The following is a 25,159-nucleotide window of genomic DNA, read 5'->3' as shown; positions in this document are numbered from 1 at the left end:
TGTAGTTGTTGTGTTAAAAGATCATAGTGTGTAGTGCAAGAATGCTTAAAATATTTTATCTAAGGTCACAAAAGAAGATATTTTGAGTAACATGGTTTTGTGTCCATACAATGGAAGTCAGTGGGGTCCATTGTTGTTTGGTTACCAACATTCTCAAAGATATTCTTTTGTGTTCTGGTTAAGAAATGGCATGACGGTGAGTAAATGAAGAACAAATTTTCTTTTTTCTGTGAACTATGCCTTGAAGGGCCAAGGTTGGGGGGTCAGGCATATGCAGTGCGAGGCGACCGCTGAGGCCCCTGACCCCACCGCACATACATCACAAGAGGAACCCCTGGGAATCTTAGTGCACAAGATGTAAGCTTTAAACAAGGGCCGCTCCGAGAGTACAGTGTGAGCTAAAAACTAAGGCCCCCAGGCCCCTCTGCACGCACAGTACTTAACAAGCTTAACACCAGGGTCACCGGCGTGCCTCTATGGACATGTGCCCAGGGGTCTCATGGGATAATGATTCTGAAAGAGTGTCTTGAATTTTATTCAAGGAGCTACTGAGAGCCAGTTTTAAAACTTGAGACGAGGCTTCACGTGGGAGAATTTCCAGAAGTCAAATGCAAGTCAAGCAGTGTTGCTTTGAATGATGTGTGACACAAGTATTAGTCACAGAATGACTAGTTTATGAATTGTTGACAGTGTAAGGTTAGAAGAAGGTCTTTTTTATAAGCAGCTTGAGATATCAATACTGACAGAGCTGGTTATCTGAAATGCTCTGTGGGGTTTTTCGCCACGTGTTGAGGGAACTTTGAGTCATCACCTGAGATGAGGAGAGAAAATGTGGGAAGGCTTTTTTTGAAGTTGTGTTAAAGGTGAAGTCTTGACTGCGTGGTCAAAGATGTTCAAATAAGCTCAAGATTTTGAAAATTGCAGATCTATGAAAAAGTGTTATGCAGTTTAGACGTAGAAGTTTAGGGGACTTATTACCGAACCTTGGGGTATGGGTTTGAGGTGAACACTGCAAGCCCTTCCAAGTCACTTTGGAAGACCTGATATCCCAGGAAACTACAAAGCCGATATCGCCCTGCTGTCTTTGAGACTTTGTCCAGTTTGTTGGTGACCGTGTCAGTTTCCACAGACGCCCCCAGAAGAATCGATGCGAAGTTAATCAAGGACACTCAATGCTAATGTAAGTGCTTCTCTTATGGAAAGTAGAGTGGTTTCGACATCTCATTCTGAGATCTTCAACCTTTGGGTCGTTCGCGACAAGAAGCTTCCTGTCAAACTTTCTCCCCGGTTATCAATCTCAATAGTAGTGAAAACCAATTAGCTCATCTCACTGTGAAAGTGTTAGCAGCGTCCTAATCCGCATCCATCTTTAATGTTGTCAGTGACACACACACGTGTACACTGGGGTTAATGAGCAAAAGGCAGGTGTGCGTGAGGTGCTTTATCTAGTGGGGGTAGCAGATACCCACAGCATCATGGCTTGTCTGTCACCATTATGGACATGTGTGCACGTATGTGTGTGTGTATGAGACTGTTCATTTGTGACCAACAAAGCACTTTGACACATCATCCATCACCCAGTCTTTTATCCTCGCTGCTTCTCGCATTGAATTTACATGAGGTGGTCATGTCGACAAGGGCCGGGTCAATTTGCATTGGCAGCACTGTCTAATGAACAAGCTTATTAGAGAGCCAGTGGGGGGCAGAGGATTCTGGGACTGTTTTTTGCTGACTCGAAACACAACTAAAGCCTCTGGGAAAAACAGCACGGCAGGATTTCGTCTTGGAGAGAAGAGATCATGGCGCAGGAAGTTTTTAATGGGCCGCTTTAAAGATTTGGAAACCAAAGATGTTGGTACTACATGAGTTTTAAAAATGTGTGACTGGATTCAAAGTATGAGACACATGCCGGAATCCTGTAAGATCAGGGCTTACAGTGCTGTTTCTCTGCGTTAGTTTGTCAATATGGGTGTGTCTGTGTAGATGCACAGTGGTGAATATTTTCTTAAGCATTCCATATGTTTGCTTAACAACAGCAATAACAATTACATGGTTGGTATGTCATAAACGGTTTCAGGGGAGTAAAATAATTTAAATGATCCTCTCTTAATCTCTCGAAGATCACTATACAGTAACTGCAAGCACCATAGAGCGATGTCTAAGACGACACGAAATGGAGGTGAAAAATATATATTTTATGGAATATTGAAGTGTTTTTTATAAGTGACTTGTGCAATTCATTATTTTTTATTCATGTTTATTTTATATTTAATGTATGTGCCCTCGTAATCTTCAATCAAAAACGTTAAACTCCACCCCCAAACGACTTCTCATCACTTCCTGTCATGAGAAATGTCGAGACGGCCGAGCTTTCTTCACGGGAGGGTGGCAATGGTTAGTCCTCCACGATTGACTGGAGACTAGCATTCAAATAGGCCTCCATTTGTTAGCAACGCCCATCTTCCAACGATCCAATCAGCTCTCGATGGGGGAGATCAAGTCCCGCCCTACATTTTCTCTCATTTCAGAAGTTGCTTCGTGCGGATATTCGTCACGACACGGAAAAAAAACATGAGCGTTACCTTCATCTCATGCCGTCTTGTGATGATAAATCAGAAGTATAAAATGGCTCACGGAAAAGAAATCATCTACTCACTCTTATGTAGTTTGTTTTCTTTCGTGGAACGAAAACTGATATTTTTATCAGAATTTCGCATGTCAATGACGTCATTGGCTCTCGCGTGTCATGTGACTTTACTGACTGTAAAAGTGCTCAAGGGCAAATGAGAATTAAGGCAAAATGTAAGATTTTTAGTGAATTTACTAAATTGTGGTCTTCACAAAACACTCCAGATGACTTTTATGGACAACTTATGTTGACTTCGTTGTCTTCGTAGCTTGCTAGCCGTATATGGGGGTTAGAATGTTAACATGTAAATAACAGAATGCGTATTTGGGTGAAATGTACCTTTCAGGCATCAAAGAGGAAATAAATGTTATATCTGTTCCATTACTCGGCACCTACAGCTCACAGATCTCTCTCTGTCCTCTTGTGCATTAGGCAGGGGTCGTTACTTCCTGAATGACTGTTGCAGGTTGGGTAGATACCTGTGGCTTTTCTCATTTCCACATCGACCAGCGACTCCTCTGTTATATCTGATTATTATCCAAGAGAAAAAGAAAAACGGGGCGGCGGGGCGGATGTGTCGTTTTATTGGTATGGTAAATAGTCCAAATAAGGCAGAGAATAAGATGGGCCGACGTGTTTTTGAAGCAAAGTATGCGGGTGAAGAGCGATATCTCCCTCAGGAGCACCTGATATGGCCGTTTTTTGATAAACCAGTTTATCCAAGACTGAGTTTATATGTCTCAATGATAGAATGTCATCATTCATGTATCCAAAACCTGTATATGACTCTTCTTCTATTGAACACGAGAAGATATTTTGAGAAATGTTTCAGTGGTTTTGTGTCCAAACAGTGAAAGTCAATGGGGGTCAATGTTGTTCAAAATATTTTCTTTTGTGTTCTGCAGAAGGTTATGCACGGGAAAGGGCGAATGGACGTTTTGGTGACATATGTACAGGCATCTCATGAGTATTTTATGTGTGCATTATAGTGAGCACGTTTCGATGTTGAATCCCTTTTATCTGTTTATCAGCACAACTTCAACCATTTAGATGACACGTTCTCCGCCTATAAGTGTTTGGGTGCGTCAGGCTCCATTAAGTTGTAATGAAGTTGTGGCTGAAGGCAGAGGATTTCACTCCCATCTCAAACTGCACTAAGTTCATTATTAATTGTTTTGTCTGGTTCAGCGGGAGGGCAGGGGTGAAGCAGAGTTTATCATGATAAAGTGAGCTTTTGTTCGTTTCTGGACGAGCGTGATAGCTGAAGGTGCGAGTGAGCGATACATTCAGGAAGGAAGTGAGAGGTTTTGGTTGCTTTTGCCTTTGTTTTGTTCGTTTTCTGTCCAACGGTCATGTAAGAGGAACGAGGCTCCTTATATCATCAGAAAACACATTGACTATATTGGTTGAGGGAAAAAATAGCCTATTAAAGAAAGAATGATTGCAATTATACAGTTTTAATCTTAAACCTTTATCTTTAGTGTCGTAAAATAATGCAATAATTCACCGCCCATTCACTTTTTTTAAGGTTCGAATTGCCTCATTGAATTCAGTTTCCTTTATGAATGACTTCATGGCTACAATTCCGTCTTTCTCTTGCAGGTATGAGCCATGAGCCAAAGTCACCATCATTAGGAATGATCTCCGCAGCACCATGCACCATGGCCACTGTAAGCCCCCTGACCCCTTCCCCCATCAGCGGGGCGATGGTAGCCAACGGAAGCCCGGCGTCCCAGTCGTCACACTCCGGATTCGCAGCCGCTCTCCGCAAGCTAGCTAAACAGGCCGAAGATCCAAGAGGTGAGCGTGCTCGTTGTTCTCCTTTACCCATGAACCCTTGCTGACATCACTTTACTATCTCATTCTTGTTGGCTTGCCCAAAATGCAATACATTGCAACAATATCATTGCAAAATCATAATTCATGTTATACTCTCTTGTTCAAAGTATGAATGCTTGTTTGAATTGACAAATTACGGCCCTGTAGAAAACACCAATATTAGAGAATGCATCCGTCCATTGATTTATTATGCGTTGTAGCACTTTAACCATCAGTTGCAGCTGAAGCCGGATGTAAAGCGGGTTGGCCATATGCACGCTTGTTATATGGACAGCCGTGCTTTGCTCAGCGTGTGTGTACGAGTGTGGGTGGCGGTTTCTGTCAACAAATTGTGAATAGATTTGAATAATATTTGCATATGGGTTTGCCGCATTTCAGATGGCTGGCACAACATTTAGTTGCCCATCTGTCTGTATAATTGTTATAGTCAGCGCCAAACACACATACACGCCGCGGCTTGTTCTGACAAAGCTCGTAACATACATACGTAAGTTCTTAGATCATGTTTTATGCGTTCGAAAGCTGCCGTCTTGTACAATTTAGCACAGATCAACAAAATTTAGGTAAGATATGTAGGAAATAAAAAGGTCTGTCTTAAATTCTGCTGAAAGGACTGTTTCTCCTAAAAAAAAAATCCACCCTCGCGGATGTCTAAACCTGACTTTCTTCAGTGAGACACAAAAAGGAAATTTTGAGAATACTGTAGGTGTCGCTATGCAAAACACCACAAAATTGGTCTTAAAGGGGCAGTTCACCCCGAATTGAAAATCCTTTTATCATGTACTCACCTTCACGTCATTCCAAAGCTGTTTGACTTGATTTTTTTTGCAGAACACAAAACAAGATATTCTGAAGAATGTTGGTACCCAAACAACATTGGACCCCATTGATTTCCATTGTATGAACACAAAAACACATTTTTAAAACACGTTCTTTTGTGTTTCACGCACAAAAAGTCATATAGAGATTTTGAACGACATGAGGGTGAATTGTTTTTCCTCTAGAATTTTTATTTTCAGGCGAACTGTCACCTTCAGGGTGTTTAGAAACTAAACCATAGCTTTGTGCGAGGAACAGATTATAAGAGAAATCATTTGGGTTTGTGCTTAAATGATGACTAGTGTTCATTTTTGTAACAAAGGCCCTGTGCACCAATGCCGACGCGTGAACAGCTCTGAACAACGGTTTCACCATGTGTGTATTAACATTATGTTGTGAGGGATTATTGTATTCTTCTTTCTAAAGTATGCGGCAGAGAGAAACAGGCCGAAAGAAAGTGATATATTGATTGGTTAAGTGCTTGTATGCCAGTAAATTCTATAAGCCTTCGATGAATCTCCTTCTCAATGACGTCTCACATCGTGCATACCGCCGTGTCTTTCTATGACACTTTGTTTTCATAGACTATGTGACGACAGTAATTCAATAACTGTCATGGTTGTTCCGTCTCAGATTGCTAAACCTGTTTGTAAATGCAATTTTTTGTTGAAGCTTTGGCGGCCTGTGTGTGTATATGTGTGCTGGATGTGTATTAATGTGTGTACAGGTGTCTTTGTGAATGTGTTCCCCATTGATGTTTGAAATAGTACATAGCTGACATCCCGCAAACACACGCTCACGCTCTTTTTAATCTCTGTGACACGAGAGTTGTGTCAACAAAGCTTTATTAGCATCACTGTAAACAATAAGAATATTGTACAAGCTTTGAAGGTGCAGATAAAGGATGTATTGTATATAAAAAGAGGAAAGTACAACTATATTTGGACGTTTTCTGAAGAAACGTTTCTGCGTTAGAGTTGCTGTCACTTTGCAGGATGCTCTGGGTCTTTGAAGAAAGTCCTCATACTCGGCGGCCATATTTGCAAAGCCTCCAGGCGGCAGTTCCAGTCATGCAAGACGTAGACAGATATATCTAAAATGCCTTCCTATGGTCACAATGAAACACCATATTTGCGACCGACAATTAAACCAGACATCAATACCATAAATTGTGTTAAGAAACCACTTTTTTTTCAGATTGCTGTAGCTAATGCTAAATGACATATAATACAACTTTGTTGTCTTTTGTAAAAGTTAGTCTTGGGTGGTTGCAAGGGTGTCCCTAGTGGTTGCAACTGAAAAAAGGTACAAAAGCTGTCACGGGACAGTACCCTTTAAAAAGGTATTAATATGTACCGTTTAATTATACGTAGATATGTATATATGAAATACCAATATGCACATCTGAGGTACTAACTACACCTCTTGGGTGCAAAGGTTTTGTGCTTTTCTCTGATGATGTTTCGCATATTTACATGTTTTAAGGTAATTTAGTTACGTTTGGATGTAAACCAGATTAGTCTTCAATTAAAATGGCCGCCGCACGCAGTCTCAACGAATCTCCTTGTGATCACGAAAACCAATGAGATTCAACACGGACTAAAAATACGATATAAATTGAAATGGTGCCTTTTTTATATAGTTTATATTGTCTTTTTTTGCATCACATCTTACCGCTCATGTGTGTTATAGTGACAAAGTCTTGACAAAACTTTTCCTTTTTCTCAGCTTTTTGTTGGACGTCGTTTTTAAAGCAGAAAAGCAGTTCTTTCATTTGATATTGCATGTTCACCGTTGACTACCGTAGTAGGAAAAATGCCTTTATAAGTGTCTTTGTTCTGTTGAACACAAAAGAAGATATTTTGAAGAATGTAGGAAATATCTGAGGCACTTTTGACTATGGTAGTCAATGGAGGCCAAGAACTGTTTGCCCAGCAAACACAGAAAGTTCCCCTAATTTTAGTTTGTGGTTCCCTTTTGGTAATTTGTTTTAACGAACCTTAAGTTCTATGTTACTTTACGTTACGTTTAAACCAGAAAAAAACATTCCCTGATGGTTATTTTTAGTTTTCTTGAAATTTTAAGAATTGTCAACGTCAGTGACATGTGCAATACAAAAATTAAGATCACATTAACACATGTTATACTGACCAAATGCAATGAATAAATGTGCCCTTTAATGGCTTAAAATAATAAACTAAGCAAAATAAAAATGCAATAATAAATCTCGAGCACATGCATTCTCTGCTCTGCCGTGCACTCGTGTCATTTAGAAATGAACGGTCAATTAGTTTTTCCTCTCTCACTAACACATTAGTTTATCTGTTTTGTTTTTGGTTATCTTTACGGAAATAAAACATTAGTTTCACGGTTTCTACAACGTTAGGGGAACGTTCCTCAGAACGTTATGTGAACCAGAAACTAACGTTATATTTCCGTTTTTGAGAACCAAAACCGGACCTTAGAAAATCAAGTTCTGGGAACCAAACATTGTTAGCTGGGTGGTTACGAGCATTCTTCCAAATATCTCCGTGTTCATCGGAGCAAGGACATTCGTATGGAGATTCGAAACAGCTCGGGGTGAGTAAACGATGACAGAATTTTCATTTTTGGGTGAACTGTCAATTTAAGAATAAAATCTATGAAAAGTTCTTTAGGAGACCCCGGAGCTCTCACTCAATGTCAGCGAGATTTTTATTGTCTATTGTCCAAAAGTGAACATCGGTCGGAAGAGACATGGCACTGAACAATCGTCACCATTTGAGGTGTCATTCATACCCACGGTACAAAGGGGGTGGGTTAACAAACTAACTTTGGTGACAGCAGTCATTTTCAAGCCTTTTTTAGGTACACAGCGTATAGATATATAGCAAATGCTTAAAGGATTTCAATCCAGAATGAGTAAAGGAGTACAAGAGGCCGAGCATCGAGACTTCTGTAATTCTTCTTATCACCTCTCCAGCAGGCACAATTGCATTGAGGAGAGCTGACCTACTTTACTATTTGTGTTGTGTGCGTCTTATAGATACTCTGCTTTTAGCAGCAATGAGATTTTTCTGCGTGTGTGGTTTTGCGTTGTGCTCGTTTCAGTCTAAATAGGGAAACAGTCCTTTCTCACAAGCTCAGACTCCTATCAAAACCACAAGAACTGTGGTCGGTCATAAAGGTCCGGATTAATGCATAATTCATAATTCCGTCCCTTGTAATCTCGTAAGAAATGGACTTTCATCGAACGACGTATGAAGACACACAAAAGCTTTTGTTTTGTGGTTTTGGAGTGGTTTCTGGAGTATGCGCGGAGGTGAGACGGTCCACGTACGCACACACGCAATCGAGTTGTGTTTGATCACGGTGAAGTGCCGAGTTACCGCAGTAGGGGTTCGAGAGGAATACTGGAGCGCTGTGTTCTTGTGGCTTTTCCGCAGGGAGATGGCACTGTTTGTTTTTTATCTTTTTAAACTGGCATCTGATCTGACAGCCCAAAGGGGGCTTTGATAGCGGCTGAGTTTGGCAGTCTGAGACAGGGTGATGTATGTGCAGTCATCTGACAAGTCGTTGGTTTTGTTTGGCACGCACACACACACACGTACGAACACATCTCCACATCTCTTTTGCTAGTTTCACTTGTATGTGTTTGTTGTTGATCTTTTTCTGTTGTCATTGTTTGTTTTTCTCGAATCATAAAACGTCTTGGTTTTTATGAAAGCATGTCTTTGTCGGAGACGTGGTTTAGACCTTGGCGCTTAAATGGGATTTGCTGGTTCAATGTCTTTTTCTTGTTTATAGTAGATCAAATATAAAGGCTGATCAAATCTTTTTTCGCCTGTTGTTATAAAATGAAATCTGCACAAAAAGACAAAATTGAGATTAGAAGTAATACTTTAACACAATAACACTGTGGTATTAAATGTGTAAAGTGCTTTGTTAGCTGAAAGCATTATCAAAATGTTTTATTACATTTAAATAGAAATAATATACAATAAAAAAATGAAATATAACATAAAATATAGAATTCAATATAAATGTAGAATTTTTAAGAGATTACACATGCAATAAAATATTAGATAAAATATGAAATGAAGTATAAAATAAAAGATTAAAATAAAAATAATTATACTTTAAAAAATGTTAGATTTAACGTGAAACCATAAGCAAAATACATGAAATAACTCCCAACTCATTTTTGTCTTTCAGGTTCCATTAGTAGCGAGTCATCGCATGTTTCCTCCCCCGTGACCAATCACATTTCTCCGGTCGGCACGCCGAAACGTGTTGCCATGGGTACGAGCTTGGGCCCTCCCACCAGTACGCCGCCTGTGGTCACCATCGCCCCGACTAAAACTGTCAATGGCTTCTGGAGGTCTGAAGGCCGTCAGGTATGAAAGATTTGATTTAATACATTTTCGATTGTTTATCAATGATGTCATCACAACATCAATGGTTCTCGCTTTTTAAAGCTACAACAGATGCATGGCAATCGAATTCTCACACAAAACAGAGACCACTCTCAGGATGTTGAACCCATGACCTTGCCGCTGCAAGCGCCGTGCTCTCTAGTTGAGCTTAAGGGACGGAGAAAGCTTCGAGAGCAGATGTTTGTGTGGTCTGGAGGGCCAGACTGTTGAGGGTGGGGTGGGGTGGATGAGGTCCTGATGGGGTCAGGGGGTTTACGTTAGGTTAGATTAGTGCAAGTTGGCCAGTTTGTGGGTGTCCAGCGTGGCCGTTGTTTCAGGGACTCTGAAGCCTGACCGCAAGATCGTGCTAAAGTGTGTGTGCTTATGCGGATGGATGGTTTGTTCAGCTCTTGGTCTCCGTGTTGCTGTGTGAGTTTATTTAACACAGCAGTCATGGGACATCAGGCTAGACAATAGACGCTGATCAAACTACCCTCTCTGTTTACACAAAGAATCTTCTGTAGCTCTGCCCACAGAGAGAGAGAGAGAGAGAGAGAGAGAGAGAGATGTAGTCATCTCGTAACCACAGTGTCTCTTTTCCCAGCCCTTTCTCCGACCACACACACATTTGCACCCTGTTTCTATTTCCATTAAGATGTTTAAAGCTTACATTGCAAATCTATCGTGCATTTATAGTTTTTTCCGCCATCATTATATAACACCTTGCACATTAAGTCATTATGGCTATAGCATACGGGACGTCTGTTCAATATTTATAGATGCAGATTTGCAAAGGTGAAGGGGTCCGATTTCTTTCTCTTTTAATGTAAAAATAAATGTACACACGCCGAATGATCAGCTCTCGATTAGCACGTTTACTGTTGTGAGCATTTGTGTAAGAACTTTGCATAGAAAATGTAAAACATGCTTTGAATGTACGAACATTTGCAAAACAATTTACAAGCATTAATGGCGCCTGAGATATTTTTCATTATGCCGTTTATTTAGCATTCTATCATTTGACTTCATTAACTTCAAATTCAATTGAATCCGATTTTATCTTCGAAAATTGAAGACGATGCAGAGATATAACCAAGAAGCGAAAATATACAATGGCATTTCATAAAATACATTTTGACTTTGAGTTTTATTTAAACTTTTTTACAACATCAAAAAGAAACAACAGCTACAACAACAAGTAGAGTAGAGTATGGTGCTATACATACTGTTTTTACATTTATAGTTATATTAAATATCTAAACATTTACTCGCACGTAGATCTTTCTCTGTCTACATCATAGTATTCAATCCATTTCTCCCAGTATTTTAGGAAAAAAATCCTTTTTGTATCTCATTATAATATAATACATTTATTTTACAATTTCATTGTGTCATTCAATTCCTGGTAATACTCTTCTTACGCAGCCATTCATATATTGGCAAGATACACATCTACATTTTGACTTGTTTCACTGTTTCTGGTCAGTTTCTTGGTCAATTCTTACATTTCATTTATGTTGTTCTATGCAAATCTACATTTGATGCCTTTGTTGTTTTTGCTAAATTTACATTTACATTTAGTCATTTAGCAGACACATTTATCCAAAGCGACTTACAGATGAGGAAACATTGGAAGCAATTATAACAACATAGGCAACAAAATTGTGAACGATAGAAACAATGAAGATAATAATACAATTTGACCATTCAGTTTCCCACGATGCCCTAACAAGTCTGTGTCTGTTAGGCTGAATCCGGATTGAGAGGGTCAGGTCAAGAGCGTTTGGCCTCAGACCGGCCTCTGCCAGCCCAGGAGAAGACCTCCCACTCTCTCCCTCCGTACCTGGCGGGCACCCATCCTTTCAGCATGACCTCCAGCGCTCTCATGCAAGACCCTCGTCTTCAGGCTCAGTCAGTATACCACCCTCCCTCACTGTGCACCCGTCCTTTGCTATTGTCATCTTCGGTGTGTTTCTCATGGTTTTCTCATTGTCTTTCAGCCTGCCGCGCCAGGTTCCTCACATGCTGCTAGCAGGATCTCAGGAGGAGTATCTTCGCGACGGGTTCCGTCCGTACGCCTCGGCGGAAGAGCTGCGTATGCCTGTGCTTCCTCTAGGGCTCGGCCCGGGGGCAGCTGCCGATGCTCTCGCGTACTTTCACTCAGGATATTTACCGCATCCCTCTCTCGCCTCGTACAGGTGCGTGAATATTAGGCTGCATACAGCCACGGAAGAAATTAAGAGACCGTCCCAAATGTTCATTTAATGATTTCGAGATGTATTTCGGCCATTCCGGATAAGTGTCTGTCGAATTTCAACAAAATCAAACCAAAAGCAATGTGACAGACCGACAGCATGACAATACACTGGAAAACTGTGAGAAAATCCAGGTTATCATATACAACTAGAATCTTTTTTTTAGCTTTTCCCGAATACACGTAGAAAAGTCAATATGAACTTGTTTTCTTTGCAGTATTTGAGGTCTGAAAAACCCAGAGCATCTTTTCTGTTATTATGACCAGATTCTTCTGTTTTCATATTCTGCATAAACATGCAAATTGAAAAAAAATATTTGAAAATTTGTAGAAATATTGTTAGTTTTATTTTTTTATTTTACCTAAACACATACCTATTTAAATTTAGAATAGAAACACTGAAAATAATTGTGAAATGGTCTCTTAATTAAATTTTTACAGCGGCTGTATGTTCCCTAAAACGATTTTAAAACACAAATAATATTATAAAAGTCTTTTTTACCATTTTCCTGAAACGAAACTTCTATTGTTGCTGCTGTGCCTTTAAGACTTCTATACGCAAATGAGCGTTGTTGTGATTGGCTAAACCCTTTACATGTAAAAAACTATAACCGTTATTAAAACTAGATGTTTCTTTTTCTGTTATTATGATTTTAAATCATTACTTTCAACTAAATTCGTTTTTTACTTGAATTACTTTTGTTTGAAATGTGCTATAGTTTAATGTTTTTTAGAACATTTAAAACATTATTTCAAATGTTTCGCTAACATTCGCGTTTAACGTTAATCGCGTTGATAAAACGCTCTTTTAACGTTTCTGCAAGAACATTTTTAATAACTAAGATTAAGGAGGTTCTGAGAACGCTGCCTGATCCAAAATGTCGCTTTTTAATAAGCGTTTAGGGTACGTGACTTGAATCCGTCATCACAAACGTATGTTCCAAACAGCCATTCTCTTGGTTTAATTATACATCTTCCCGTCGTCATTTGTTCCCTCATTCTGAGTAAATAACACACTCAGCACGTCTCTTTGTTGGAGTCAGCGGAGGTGAGACAGCAGTAGCAGAAATAGCTTGTAATGTTCATTTCAGAAGGCCAGAGGTTAATGAAAGAGTGAGTTATTTATAGAGACGCTAATGAACTGCTGTTCGCTCTCTGCTTCCTGTGGTTAATCAGGATGGAAGACTACTACAGTCTGTCTGCCCTCCGCTCGTATTACCATCAGCTTCCAGAAGGTGGAGCCCTGCAAGCCCTGCACCCCTCCGCTGTTCACCTGCCCATGCCGGGAGTGTTTTACCCCGGTGACATCGCACATCCGTCGCTCGCGGCTCTTCACTCAGAGAGGTAAATACACATCGACATGTATTTCAGTTTGAATGAATCTTTAAGGTCCAGTGTGTCATTTTGCAACATAACATGTCTTCAGACGTGTAAAGACCACGCGAGTCCCTTTACATGGAATTCGCCATGTTGGTTCTACAGTAGCCCTAAACGGACAAACTGCTCCACAGTGCGCATCTCGTAAATACGTTATCTCCTTCGGCAAACAGGAGAAAACATGACGACATCTTAGTCCTGTGTCAGCCACCGTAGTGCTTCAAAAGGAGTGAGCCGTCAGATGCCGCAAAAATTTCATACACTGGACCTTTAAGTGCACTTAAAAGAGTAGTTCACCCTCTATTCACTTTCCATAGTAGGAATACAAATTACTTTAGAAAGAGAATGGGGGCAAATTTTGAAGTGAACTACTCCTTTAAGTAGGTATTAAACAAGGAATAGTTACCATTCCTCATACTGATATTCTACAAAAATGATATCTGTTTATTTAATGTGCGTGTTTTTATTTGTTGTTGTTGATGTCTTTGGGTGAAATTTACACTTGGTCTGCATGTGTGGATATCTTAAAGCGCAACAAAAGATGACCAAGTGTAAATACCTCTTACCTGATATATACACCACAATAGTCCCACATAGCTCACACGTGCCACCTTGACTCGCTCTCCTCTTCATACCCCGTACCAAACATCATCAACACTCCCCTGTGTTCCCGCGGCATCTCGCTGAGTGTATTCTTTTTGTTCCTGTCGAGAGTGTTGCATCTCACACCGTTCACGCCTGTGTGTGTGTGTTTCGACCCTCCGCAGGCTGCAGATGGAAGAAGATCTTCGCCAGCACGAGAGAGAAAAGGACAGAGATAAAGAGAGAACGCGTGAAATCGAGCGGGAGCGGCAGTGGGAGCGCGAGGTGCAGAGGGACAAAGAGAGAGAGAGAGAAACGGGACGGGAGATGGAGATTAAGAAGGAGAGGGCGAGAGAGATGGAGAAACGCCACCTGAGCCACGAGGTGCACGCGAACCACCACTCGATCTCTCACTCGCTGGCTCATCCGTTCACGCACAGGCAGCCGGTGAAGGACAGGGCCAAGCTGGAGGACAGACTCGCTGCTAATAGACCGGGTACGAAAGCACGCTGCGATCTGGAGAACACAATATGAAATACTTAAAGGGACGGTTCCCAAAATCACGTTCCAGGCACCTTTAGTTTAACCTGCTGCAGTGTATTGAGGTAACCTCTGTTTTCATTGCTCAGGGGTTATTTCCAATCTCCGAGCAATAAAAGGAACACAACAGAGGAATACTTTTTCTGGAAAGCTGTTTTGTAATCGTACGGGCAGAAAAAGTCAGAAGGTTTGATCTGCATAGTTGTTTTACAGCAGGAATGAGGATGATCTGGTGCATCTTGTGATATAATAGCGTTCGCATACGTAACCAAACCGTTTTTATTTGTTTTAGTATCAATTAAAATACCACAGAAGGTCCACACCCTTTATCTGTTCAATAACTGAAGAGCTTCTCTTCTTATGTTAATTGTGAAATATTCTGCCAAACAGTTCACAACTTTACAGTAACACGCTAAGAAAGTTTTAAGTTTTAGTTTGAATTTCCTTTGCGTTATTAGGTCCTCAGAAGTAAAGTCTTTTTTTCCTTATTTTTCCACACCTTTAAATAAAGTATACTCATCGAAACCATGAAATAACAAAATGACTAACAGTAAATCAAATATTTATTTGTAAAAAAAGTGTAATTTTACAGGTAAAAACGTTATTTTACAGAATATTTCTGGCGCCCCTTATTTACAGTGTTTTGATTCTTAATATTAGTTGATGCATCAGTTACTTCTACAGCATCTTTGTTAGTTTCAGCCTTTACTTACTAAAGATAAAAGTTGTATCTGTTAGTTAATGCACAATGAACTTGAATAAATGTATGGACACATTTACTAACAAAGATTAATAAATGGTGAAAACTATATTGCTTAAAGTTCATTTTAGCATGTTAACAAATACAACCGAATTGGAAAGTGTTATGCACAAATGTAACTAAGCAAATTAGGTTTTATCTTGTTGATCTTGTTGCATACAGATCATTTTCTGATGTAAATTGTGTTAAGGTAAAATTATCATTTTTGTTTCATTCGGTGCACTACTAACAATATTTCTCCCAAATTTCAAATAGAAGTATTGTTTTTATTTGCCTTTATTTGCAGAAAATGAACAAAAACAAACCTTTTTTTTCAGACTTTAAAGAAAACCAGTTCAGAGTCACTTTTAAAATAACAGTAAAATGTCTGTTAGTATACAGTAATATTGTGTATTAAGGAAAGATCTAAAATGATTTTTTATGTGATAACCTTGGTTTATCCAATGGTCTCTTCATTTATTCCTGGCTGTATTTTCAATATTTTGTGCTTCGGCTGTAAGTTTGTATGCAAGTTCTTGAAAGGATCGACTCATATTTATTTCGCAAAACTGTGCATCTGTTTCCAGACAAAACCAAAGAACCTTCGCTGCTCATGGCTCCACCCGGTCAGTACCCACCTTCAGGAGGTCCACCTTCCATCTCAGCCTCAGGCCATGGATCCTCTTCAGGGCTCCAGTTTGGATCGGGTCCTGGAAAGTCCCATCGGCCCATGATGCTCCAGCGGCCCGATGAGGAGGACAGATGGCTGGCCAGACCGAGAGCTCTGAAGGTGGAGAAGGTGGACAAACAAGGTCAAGTGTCGTCGGAGTTTCATCAGCAAGTCAAGGAAAAGCGTCTGGATCTGGGGCGACCCACAGAACCGACAGAACGGTTGGTATTCATGTTGAATGATTTCTGACACAAAGTTTGGGAAATACTGCCCTCTTTTGGCGCTTTAACAGAACTGTTGTCACCTCATTCAGGTACAGCGCACACCATAATGATGTGAGTGTCAGAGACCAACCTCAACCACTGGGTGCACCGCCTCCGCTTATATCCCCGAAACCTCTTCCTCGAGACCACCGCCCACCCCCTCCCGCTCTCTGGAACCCCGTCTCCCTCATCAACTCCGACCGGCCCCTATCCCACATACATCCTTTCTCAAGCCACACAAAACCTAAACCTCAAGAAGATGAGTCAAGGCAGCAAAGCGGCCCTGAGAAGACCTCCTCCACGCCGATCAACAGCCTCCTTGATTCTGGTAAATATCTGGCCGAGCTGGAGAAGTCAACCAGAAGCTTTTTGAGCCAGCAGAGGAACTTCTTCTCTCAGTCTGGACTTCGAGACCACGGGCAAACTCAGGGGTCAGGTTCTCATAGGCCGGCTGTTGAAAGATCAGACCCCATGATGGTGTACGACCAGGCTCTGCAGCATCACAGGAGGCTGGTCAGCAAACTAGACCTGGAGGAGAAGAAACGCAGAGAAGCCAGAGAGAAAGGTGTGTAGTGCGCGATATTATAAAATAGAGGTTGATCTTAAAAGGGACAGTTCACCCTAAATAAACATTGTCGTCATCATTTATTCACCCTCATGTTGGTCAAAATCGATTTGACTCTTTCTTCTGGGTACACAAATGGAGATATTTTGAGAAATGTTTCTTTGGTTTTGTGTCCATGTAACGGAAGTCAAAGAGTGTCAACGTTATTTGGGTGCCAACATCCTTCAAAATATCTTCTTTTGTAAGACCATCTTTGTGGTGTCAAAATAGGAAGCTTTATTATGAAGGTAAATCGGTAGCAAAACTTGGAGGTAGAGAACATGTCGAACTTGTAAAATATGTATTTGTACCTGTACACTCACAGTCACATTGTGAAAACTCGTCAAATAAAATGTTGAGATTTGCACTCGTGGACAAAACTCACAATCTTCTGAATTTTATGTTGCAGTAAAACATTCACAAATGTGTAAACTGGCATTTACAAAATGCATTGCACATATACAAATGCATATACAGATACATATCCATTGCACTTTTTGAATTGATTTGAATTGCAACCACAAATTGGCATCTACAACCTATCAAACCTGTCACTGCAGTTTCAAATCATCACGCCATGACTTTTGCTACTACTACTTTCGCGATAAACCCAATGCAAAACTAAGGCGAGAAAAGGAGCGAGAGTATTCTGACTACAATACCACCTTAAACAGTATTGAGGTTGTGGGTTTAACTGGAAGTTTATTTTTCTCACGGAAGGTTTGCATTTTTATAGATGAGCTTAAAAATATTGAATCAATATTTAGTGTACAATTATTTACATGTGGTAATGAATAGCCGCAGGATAATGCATCCAGTCGGTTGTTCTCGCAGAATAAACCCCTCCAGTGTGATACAAGAACTGATTCTGATCATTCTGATATAGGAGCCTTACACAATGACAGGCTGACTGTATGTCTTCTCTTATTTAATATTCAGCAAACTTGCTTCAGATAAATTAGATTGTTAATAAGGTTGCTAATTTATACATCACCCTTATCAGATTCAAGTTCTTAATAGTCATATATACCTGAAATTATATTTTGCAGATAAGCAAGGGTAGAACAGCAATAAAATATATAATAAATATATTTAAACTAAGAACAAAGAATGTAAAAGAGAATAAAATAGAGAAGTACATTTTTCGTAAAACAGTGTCAGTAAGTAGTATTTTATTAAAGGAAAATGTAGTTATTGATTTATAGTTTGACCTTAAATTAAATACTGGATTAGTCATTTAAAAACTCTTTCATTTTGATTTTCCTTCCTATAGGGGGCGGTGTGGCTCAGGCGCATGACATCATCAAATGCCGCTCCTTCTCTCGCCTCTGAGCTTTTAAGTGCACAAGTTATTTTTGCAGCGGGTTTATAATGAAAGTAGTAGCAAAAGTCAAGGCGGGAAGATTTTAAACTGCAGTGACATGTAAATATGTGCAATGCATTTGTATCTGCCAATGTATTTTGTAAATGCCAGTTTACACATTTGTGACAATTTTTCTGCAACATCAAATTCAGAAGACAGATTCAGAAGATTTGTGAGTTTTGTCCACGAGTGCAAAACTCAACATTCAACTTCAGTTTTCACAATGGGGCTGTGAGTGTACAAATACTTACTTTACAAGTTCACAAATGAAAATTTCATGCCCTCAAGTTTTGCTACTGATTTACCTTCATACTTTATTTTGCTACCCACCCAAATGATATTTTATAAAACCAGCGGCAAATGTTTTGCTCTTAGAAGCGCCCACAGTGAAATCTCATCGGTTTATAATTCTGCAACTGTATTTTAAAAGTTGAATGTTTGGATGGATCCAAAGCCATTGAGAGAAAGAGTTGCGTCAACTCCATCGACTCCAATGGAACAGTTTTTTACAAAGCAATGGCGGCTCATGGGAGGCTCTCAATAGTTCCCGGAAGTCACTAGTAACAGATGGAGCTGCGGCTAAACACATCGATTGTGACGAACTTTTAACCCATTTAAAGACGCAAGTCGTTCAATGAATAAAAAAATGAAAGAAATAAAGCATTTAAAGAGAAAACATAACTTCCTGGAACTATCCGAAGGCCCCATGAATCATGCGACACACGAACATTTTAAGCGGCTCTGAATGGATCTATTTGTCTTTTAGGCAATGTTTTGTTGTTTTGCTTACTGCAATATTTGTCTTGTTTCAGGCTATTACTATGAATTGGACGACTCTTATGATGAGAGCGATGAGGAAGAAGTTCGAGCTCACCTGAGAAGAGTTGCTCACCAACCTCCTCTCAAACTAGATGCGTCTAAAGAGGTAGAGCATTCTCAATGTTTACATTTACTTACTGCTACATTTCTTTAAATAAAAGAAAAACCTGTAGTTGGTCATTTGACATGTTATATAGATGTCAGCACTGTTGTTTTTTTTAGTTTTCTGACCGTAAAAAGTTGCAATGTGGTCCAAGCTTGCTGAATAAGATCCTTCGTCGTAAATGTCATAGAGTTGAATACATTTCTAGTGCAATAACACAGATAAAATACGTATGAGACAAAAATATGTTTTAAGAACGTTTTGCTAACATTCCCATTACGTTGTAAAAACGTGTTGAATAAAAAAATTACCGTTTGAGATTAACAATGTGAAAATAACATTTGTATTGCAGATAAAATGCTCTTTTAAAACTATTGTAAGAAAGTGTCTTTCTATGCTTCATTTGCATCAATTTACAGTATTTAGCTGACGCTTTTATCCAAAGTTTCTTACAGTACCTTCAAACTATTCAAGTACTTTGTTTCCTGGGGATCAGACTCATAATCGTTGAGTTGCTAACTCATCACTTTACCCGTACAACAACAGTGTCTCACTAATTTCCCCCTAAATCTTTCTGCAGAAAATCGAGTTTCTAAATATATTCGGCGTGACCACTCTCTCCAAGCGAGAAGAGATCCTTGAGATAAAGAGGAGGAAGAGAAGGAGACTCATGCTGGAGAGAAGCCCGTCACCTCCAGCGGTGCAGAACAAGCGAAAGACCCCCTCTCCTCCCCAACCTCCTCTCACAACACGCTTCACTCCAGAAGAGATGGACAACACCGGTGAACTCGAGGACAAGAAGCATTTCCTCAGCATGTTCAGCTTGAACCACATTAGCGTGGAGGAGAGAAAAGGTACGATACTGGAACCTCACGAATCCTCTCACACCACCTGTGTTCAGAAAGATACGAGTTACACTTTTAGCCCTGATTGTCAGAAATGTTGCACTTGAAGTGTGAAACCCACGGACACAATGTGATTACACCGCTAGCTGTTGGAAAATAGTTTGTCCTTTTGAATATAGACTGTTGTTATATAGACGCAGCAAGAACATAAACAAACGTTTTCGGTCCCAACTTAACCACCGATAGACTTCCACAAAGAATCAAGAACTGTTGAGTAGTTTTAATTTAATGGAAAACAATGAATATACAATAAGATACGAATATAAATTTATCAAACATAGACCGGAAGTTAACTTCGGGTCAAGTGCGTGTGTCCGATGAAAGCGTCTATAGTAAGGAAACTTGCTAGTTTGCTAGTCACTAACTTGCATCTAAATGTATGAAATTGATGTTCTTTGTATATGTACTGTGATTGTTTTTTCAGAAAATGAGAAGATCACAAGCTTGCTGGAAGCCATCAAACAAAAAAACATAACTCTGGACGCGCTCCGATATGCCGCAGATACTCCTTGTTCTAGCCCGTCAGGTATGCCGCATTATAATTATCATTCGACGTGGTAGCCTAGTTTTCTAACTCTGCGCTTTCTGTTATGTTCACGTTCATTTTGTACACATCAGTTTAATTTAGGTAAAATCAATACAACGGACTATAGAACACAAATATTACGAAATGACTGCCTTGACTACATTTTGCATGAGGTTGCAGCTAGCGGTCATGTGATACAAGCCATAGATCTCAGAAAGCTTCCAGTTTACAAGCTGTTACGTTGAATTCATGTAATTAATCATGTAATTGCGGTAAATATGGCATGCCGTGAACACGCCTTTAGCAGCCTGCATCTGAAATCGCATATTGTCAGAATACGTAGTTTAGTAAATGTATTTTCTCAGGTGTCGTTAAACACACAATTTACCCATAAGGAACCTTTATTGGAACACACATATTTTTTTATTAGTACGTTTTTGGATTTGGTGGCTTAAAGCTTCTGTGGCCTCATGGGATAAACAAAGTGTCCATCTACCACAAATCACATGTTTTTTTGGAGACTATTTTGGAGATACTATTCACAACGCGAATTTTGCGTACTATCATGGAAGCATGGAAGAAGACGATTGTGGATGCAGGGTTAGACAACCACAATCTTAAGTAAATTTTCAACAATTTTACTTGGTTGCCGATCCATATGAATTTGAAAAATCTGTACAGTTTAGCGCGATTTGCTTCCGTGGCAGTGACGTTAGGGTTGCGCGAATTGATACGAATTAGCCACCTCGTAAAACACTTCCAAATCCACGTTGAAACAAATTGGCTGGACACTCTCAGATTAGGCATCATCAAACGCAGAATCGCACCATAAAGCTCACGTATTAGTTGTATTATATACAGTTTTGTATTGATGATTCAAAATCACTGTAAATCATGTAGTGATGGACTTTGCTGACCATCCTCATCCTGTCGTCATACAGCTGCCTCACATCAGTCAACTAGTAATGGTCACCCTGAACCCGTACGTAGCTCACCCGACAACCTTCGATTTGAAGACCCTCCACCGCTGGCTCCTCTCAAGGCTCCATTTCAACCCAAGGAGGCGTCTCCGGTCAGAAGGGTTACAAGCCTGCAGGCTGGCGCGCGGCCGCTCCTCGCCCTACCCAAGGATCACCCTGCCGGGTTGAACAGACTAAATGGCAGACCCAGAGTGTGGGACCAAGAGGAGTTTGCTCAGCACTTTCATCAGTCTGTACTGCAGTCCACTAAAACAACACAACAGAGACAAAAAGGTGATGTTTATACCATGGGCTTTTTTTCAAATATGTTAAAAAATGTTTTACATTATTTTAGAATTTTGTTTTCTGTGACTCTAAAGCCCCACATTTACAACATCGTCCATATGTGATCTAAAATCGCAGATGACTTTGATAATATGTGTTTTGGCGCAGTTATAGTTTTTTTTTCTTTTTTTTTTCGTTGTATTTTTAGGTTTTATGCATTTTCGTTGTAGGCTTTTGTCATTGTTTGTCTATTTCTTATGTTGCAACATATGATTCATTGTTTTTTAGTTTAGTTTAGTTTATTATCATAAATGAAGTGCCTTCAACTCATTTCAGTTTATTTTGCAAACATTTCCAATATTATATTTGATTTCAATGAATCGAAACGTTTTCCAAGTTTAATTTGTGCAAACTAAAATAAGGTAGGTTTTGGGACAGACAGATCACATTCTTTTCTGTCCTCAGATAACAAACCATGTTACGTTCACTATGTAGTATGTAGTCAACGGATTTGACTGGACGGTTATAGACCGTTTCATCGGATGCACATGACTACTGCTCCGCGTTTGGTTATATTACGATCATTTATTTTAATTGATGTTTACATTCATTTCAAATGAACTCGTCAGTTATTGATTCTTTCCAGAGCTCTACCTTATGTTAAGTTAAGGCCACTTACATCTGTTTATGTTGTTGCCGCTCAAACCGTCTATAAAGATCCGAGTCAGGAATTGCAGTGTTGAACCATCGTTGTGTATTTTTCAGCAGGCGCCACTGTAGGAGCCAATGAGCAGTTTGATTACGCATCGCATCAACCTCCAGGTCTCCAGAAGGCATTCAACAAACCCCCACAAACACAGACCAACGGCCACACCCTCAACACACCACCCCATCGAGACTCTCCGGGTGCGAGGCAGGACCTTTCAGCTGAAGAGGGCGTCAGTACGGACGAAGACGATGAGGAGGAGACTTTCAGTCCCAGGTGGAAAGGAGTTGAAGCGATATTTGAAGCATATGAGGAGTATATAGAAGGTGGGTTCTCAATATAGGAGAACATTTCCATGTTCAATCTTGCATTACTGGATAAATGGATATAAATATAGCAGTCTTATCTGAGTTGGTTTTTAGCAATTTTATATTCTGTGTCTTTTTTAACTTGTGTCACCATCATCTATATTAGTATTTTTATGTAATTACTGTAAATCATGTCGTTTTGTGGATTCAAATGTTTTTTTATTCTCCCTTCCTCCGTCAGAGAGAGGTCTGGAGCATCAGGTTCTCCAAAGCGAGTGTAGACGTCTTGAGACGCACAATTACAATCTCACGCTGACAGCCGAGCAGCTCTCTCAGAGCATGAGGGTAAGACTAGACTATTTTGCGCAGCAATCTCAAGTAAACCACGGCTGTTTAAGCGATCCGAACTATTGGAATAGTGAACCAGAACATCAGGTTATAAACCGTATTGCATGCATTGTATAAACTGACTCAATATTAACTTTGGAAAAGACAATCTTTGTTAACGCATGTTTTTATTTTCTCATTTTTAGGATCTGTTGTCACAGAAGCACAATCTGGCATTAAAGAGAGATCGTATGCAGGCCGAACTGGAGCACTTGAAGAAATGCCTGGCACTGCCCCTGTTTCATTGGCACAGGGGATATTACAAGAGACCCTCGCCCAGGTGACCTCCCTTGACCTTATGTTGTACCACTGAAACGAATGGACGGTGAGGATGAGGAGGGAGAGGACAAAGCTATCGGTCATTGTCTGGTGCCAATGTCTGATGCCTCACTGTGAAAGCACTGGGAAGTCACACACCAGATACAGGATCTGAACAAAACGGGCATCTGAAGAATATAAATATCTATTACTTGACCCAATCGGACATTTGAAAGATCGTTGCCAAGAAGATGCAGAAAACCAGTCCCAGGCTAGAGATGAAGACCCTACGGCTTTATTCACTCGTGTAAAAGATCTTGGTACAATTAAAACTGACTTTGGATCTTTCGTACCTTACGAAGGGGATGAGTCGCTAAAATGTTTTTTTTCCAGAAATGTTCAGTTCAAATATTTTAATATTTATACAGTTTCTTAAAGGAATGTGATTGTGTAAAATACGAATATGTCAAAATCACATTTTCTATGTTTTTATTTTTAATGATTGATTATAAAAGGCCGGTCATTTGGAATATATAAATATTCAGATTTTTTTGTGGAGGGATCATACGTTGGCGGGGTACTGCTGGTCAGAATGTTGAAAATATGTGGAGGAATATCTGGGGGTTTTACGTTGGGAATAATGGTTTCGTGTATTATCCCTCTTTTAACAGTGTTCCCAGTCTTTTTATATTCACTTTGGCATTAATCAAAACTCAAGTTTAATACGTCTTTCACTGTCGAAAACGCATATAGGCACTATAATAAATATGGGTAACGCAATACTATTATTATTACATTACAGATGTGTTCAATATTTATGTAATACTGCTTGTTATACACTTTTTAATGAGAATTGTTATCATTGAAATGTCTTGTCATTTGGCCAAGATTATTCGTCAGCCTAGCTGCCATAGAAACAGGTTATGCATTTGTATACTTGTATAATAGTGCCACAAAACATTCTCCAGCAGCACCTACTGTAAAAAAAAAGCCCAAACAAACTTATTTATAATGAAATTAAACTGCACTTCACCAGGTGATAAACACTTATATACGAATTTCCCGAATTTGTAACTTAAGGACATGAAGGCCTGTAGTTAGTATTGCAACTTTATAATGGTTAAAAAAGAATGAAGTATGGAAATGTATCTATTTGTAGGGAATTAAAAGGAACGGCCATAAATGGTTGTGGCAAACAAAAACAAGTAAAAAAAAGTAAACTGTGAATTGTTTTTAGTTGTAATTTTTAGTGGAATGAAATGTAAGTTAATATATTGTTTGTTGAAAGTAGAAATGCTTATTTATATTGGTATTACTGCTATAAGGTCTTGTTTGATAAGGTTTTATTTCTTGCCATATTTTGTCTACAAAATAAAATTCTGTTCGAGAAAGTAAAAGATGTGATTTAGCTACAACTGTAACACAATCTTTCAGTTGTTTCTTGAGCCTATTTGAATAAAAAAAGACAAAAAATGTACATATTTCAGTCTCTTTTTCAGTTAAACCACTGAGCAAATGACCCAAGAAAACAAGTCTTTGTTTAAATAAAAAAGCCAGTATGTGAACGTAGCAGTCGGGTGAAGTGTGCATTTAAAAATCCTATGGTCACCTCAATCCTGACTCTGGTTTGACTGAGGGCCGTGTTGAAGTGGTTCTGTGGTCAGGACAGTAAAAACCTCTGGCATGCATAGGAAGCCCTGTCTCCCACCAACAGGCTATCAAACAGTCCTGAACAAAGAAGGACAGATTGTATTGAAGTTTGAAATTGAGTTTTGGTCACATATTTAATTCATTAAAAGGGTTTTGTACTGTTCACCATATACATTACCT

At 39.5% G+C, this 25,159-nt stretch overlaps 1 protein-coding gene across 2 annotated transcripts in view; it reads left to right on the top strand.

The window, feature by feature from the left end:
• gse1a (Gse1 coiled-coil protein a) overlaps positions 1–24,783 on the top strand; it is a 28,838-nt gene extending 4,055 nt beyond the window's left edge. Inside the window, exons 2-16 of one of the 2 annotated variants that reach the window (XM_079449581.1) lie at positions 4,232–4,429; positions 9,482–9,663; positions 11,429–11,592; positions 11,682–11,879; positions 13,112–13,279; positions 14,080–14,390; positions 15,761–16,064; positions 16,157–16,671; positions 18,886–18,998; positions 19,576–19,849; positions 20,325–20,426; positions 21,368–21,679; positions 22,436–22,702; positions 22,926–23,029; positions 23,218–24,783. In XM_079449581.1, coding sequence (XP_079305707.1) covers positions 4,234–4,429; positions 9,482–9,663; positions 11,429–11,592; positions 11,682–11,879; positions 13,112–13,279; positions 14,080–14,390; positions 15,761–16,064; positions 16,157–16,671; positions 18,886–18,998; positions 19,576–19,849; positions 20,325–20,426; positions 21,368–21,679; positions 22,436–22,702; positions 22,926–23,029; positions 23,218–23,355 — 3,348 coding nt within the window. In that variant the 5' untranslated portion in view covers positions 4,232–4,233 and the 3' untranslated portion in view covers positions 23,356–24,783. The remainder of the gene's footprint in view (positions 1–4,231; positions 4,430–9,481; positions 9,664–11,428; positions 11,593–11,681; positions 11,880–13,111; positions 13,280–14,079; positions 14,391–15,760; positions 16,065–16,156; positions 16,672–18,885; positions 18,999–19,575; positions 19,850–20,324; positions 20,427–21,367; positions 21,680–22,435; positions 22,703–22,925; positions 23,030–23,217) is intronic. The other variant, XM_079449580.1, reaches the window with a different exon arrangement.
• The last annotated feature ends 376 nt before the right edge of the window (positions 24,784–25,159 follow it).

This window comes from Barbatula barbatula, assembly GCF_947034865.1.
Source record: "Barbatula barbatula genome assembly, chromosome: 25".
Taxonomy (NCBI): Eukaryota; Metazoa; Chordata; class Actinopteri; order Cypriniformes; family Nemacheilidae; genus Barbatula; species Barbatula barbatula.
The sequence above is the reverse complement of the archived record's forward strand: the minus strand, read 5'-3'. Positions and strand labels throughout refer to the sequence as shown.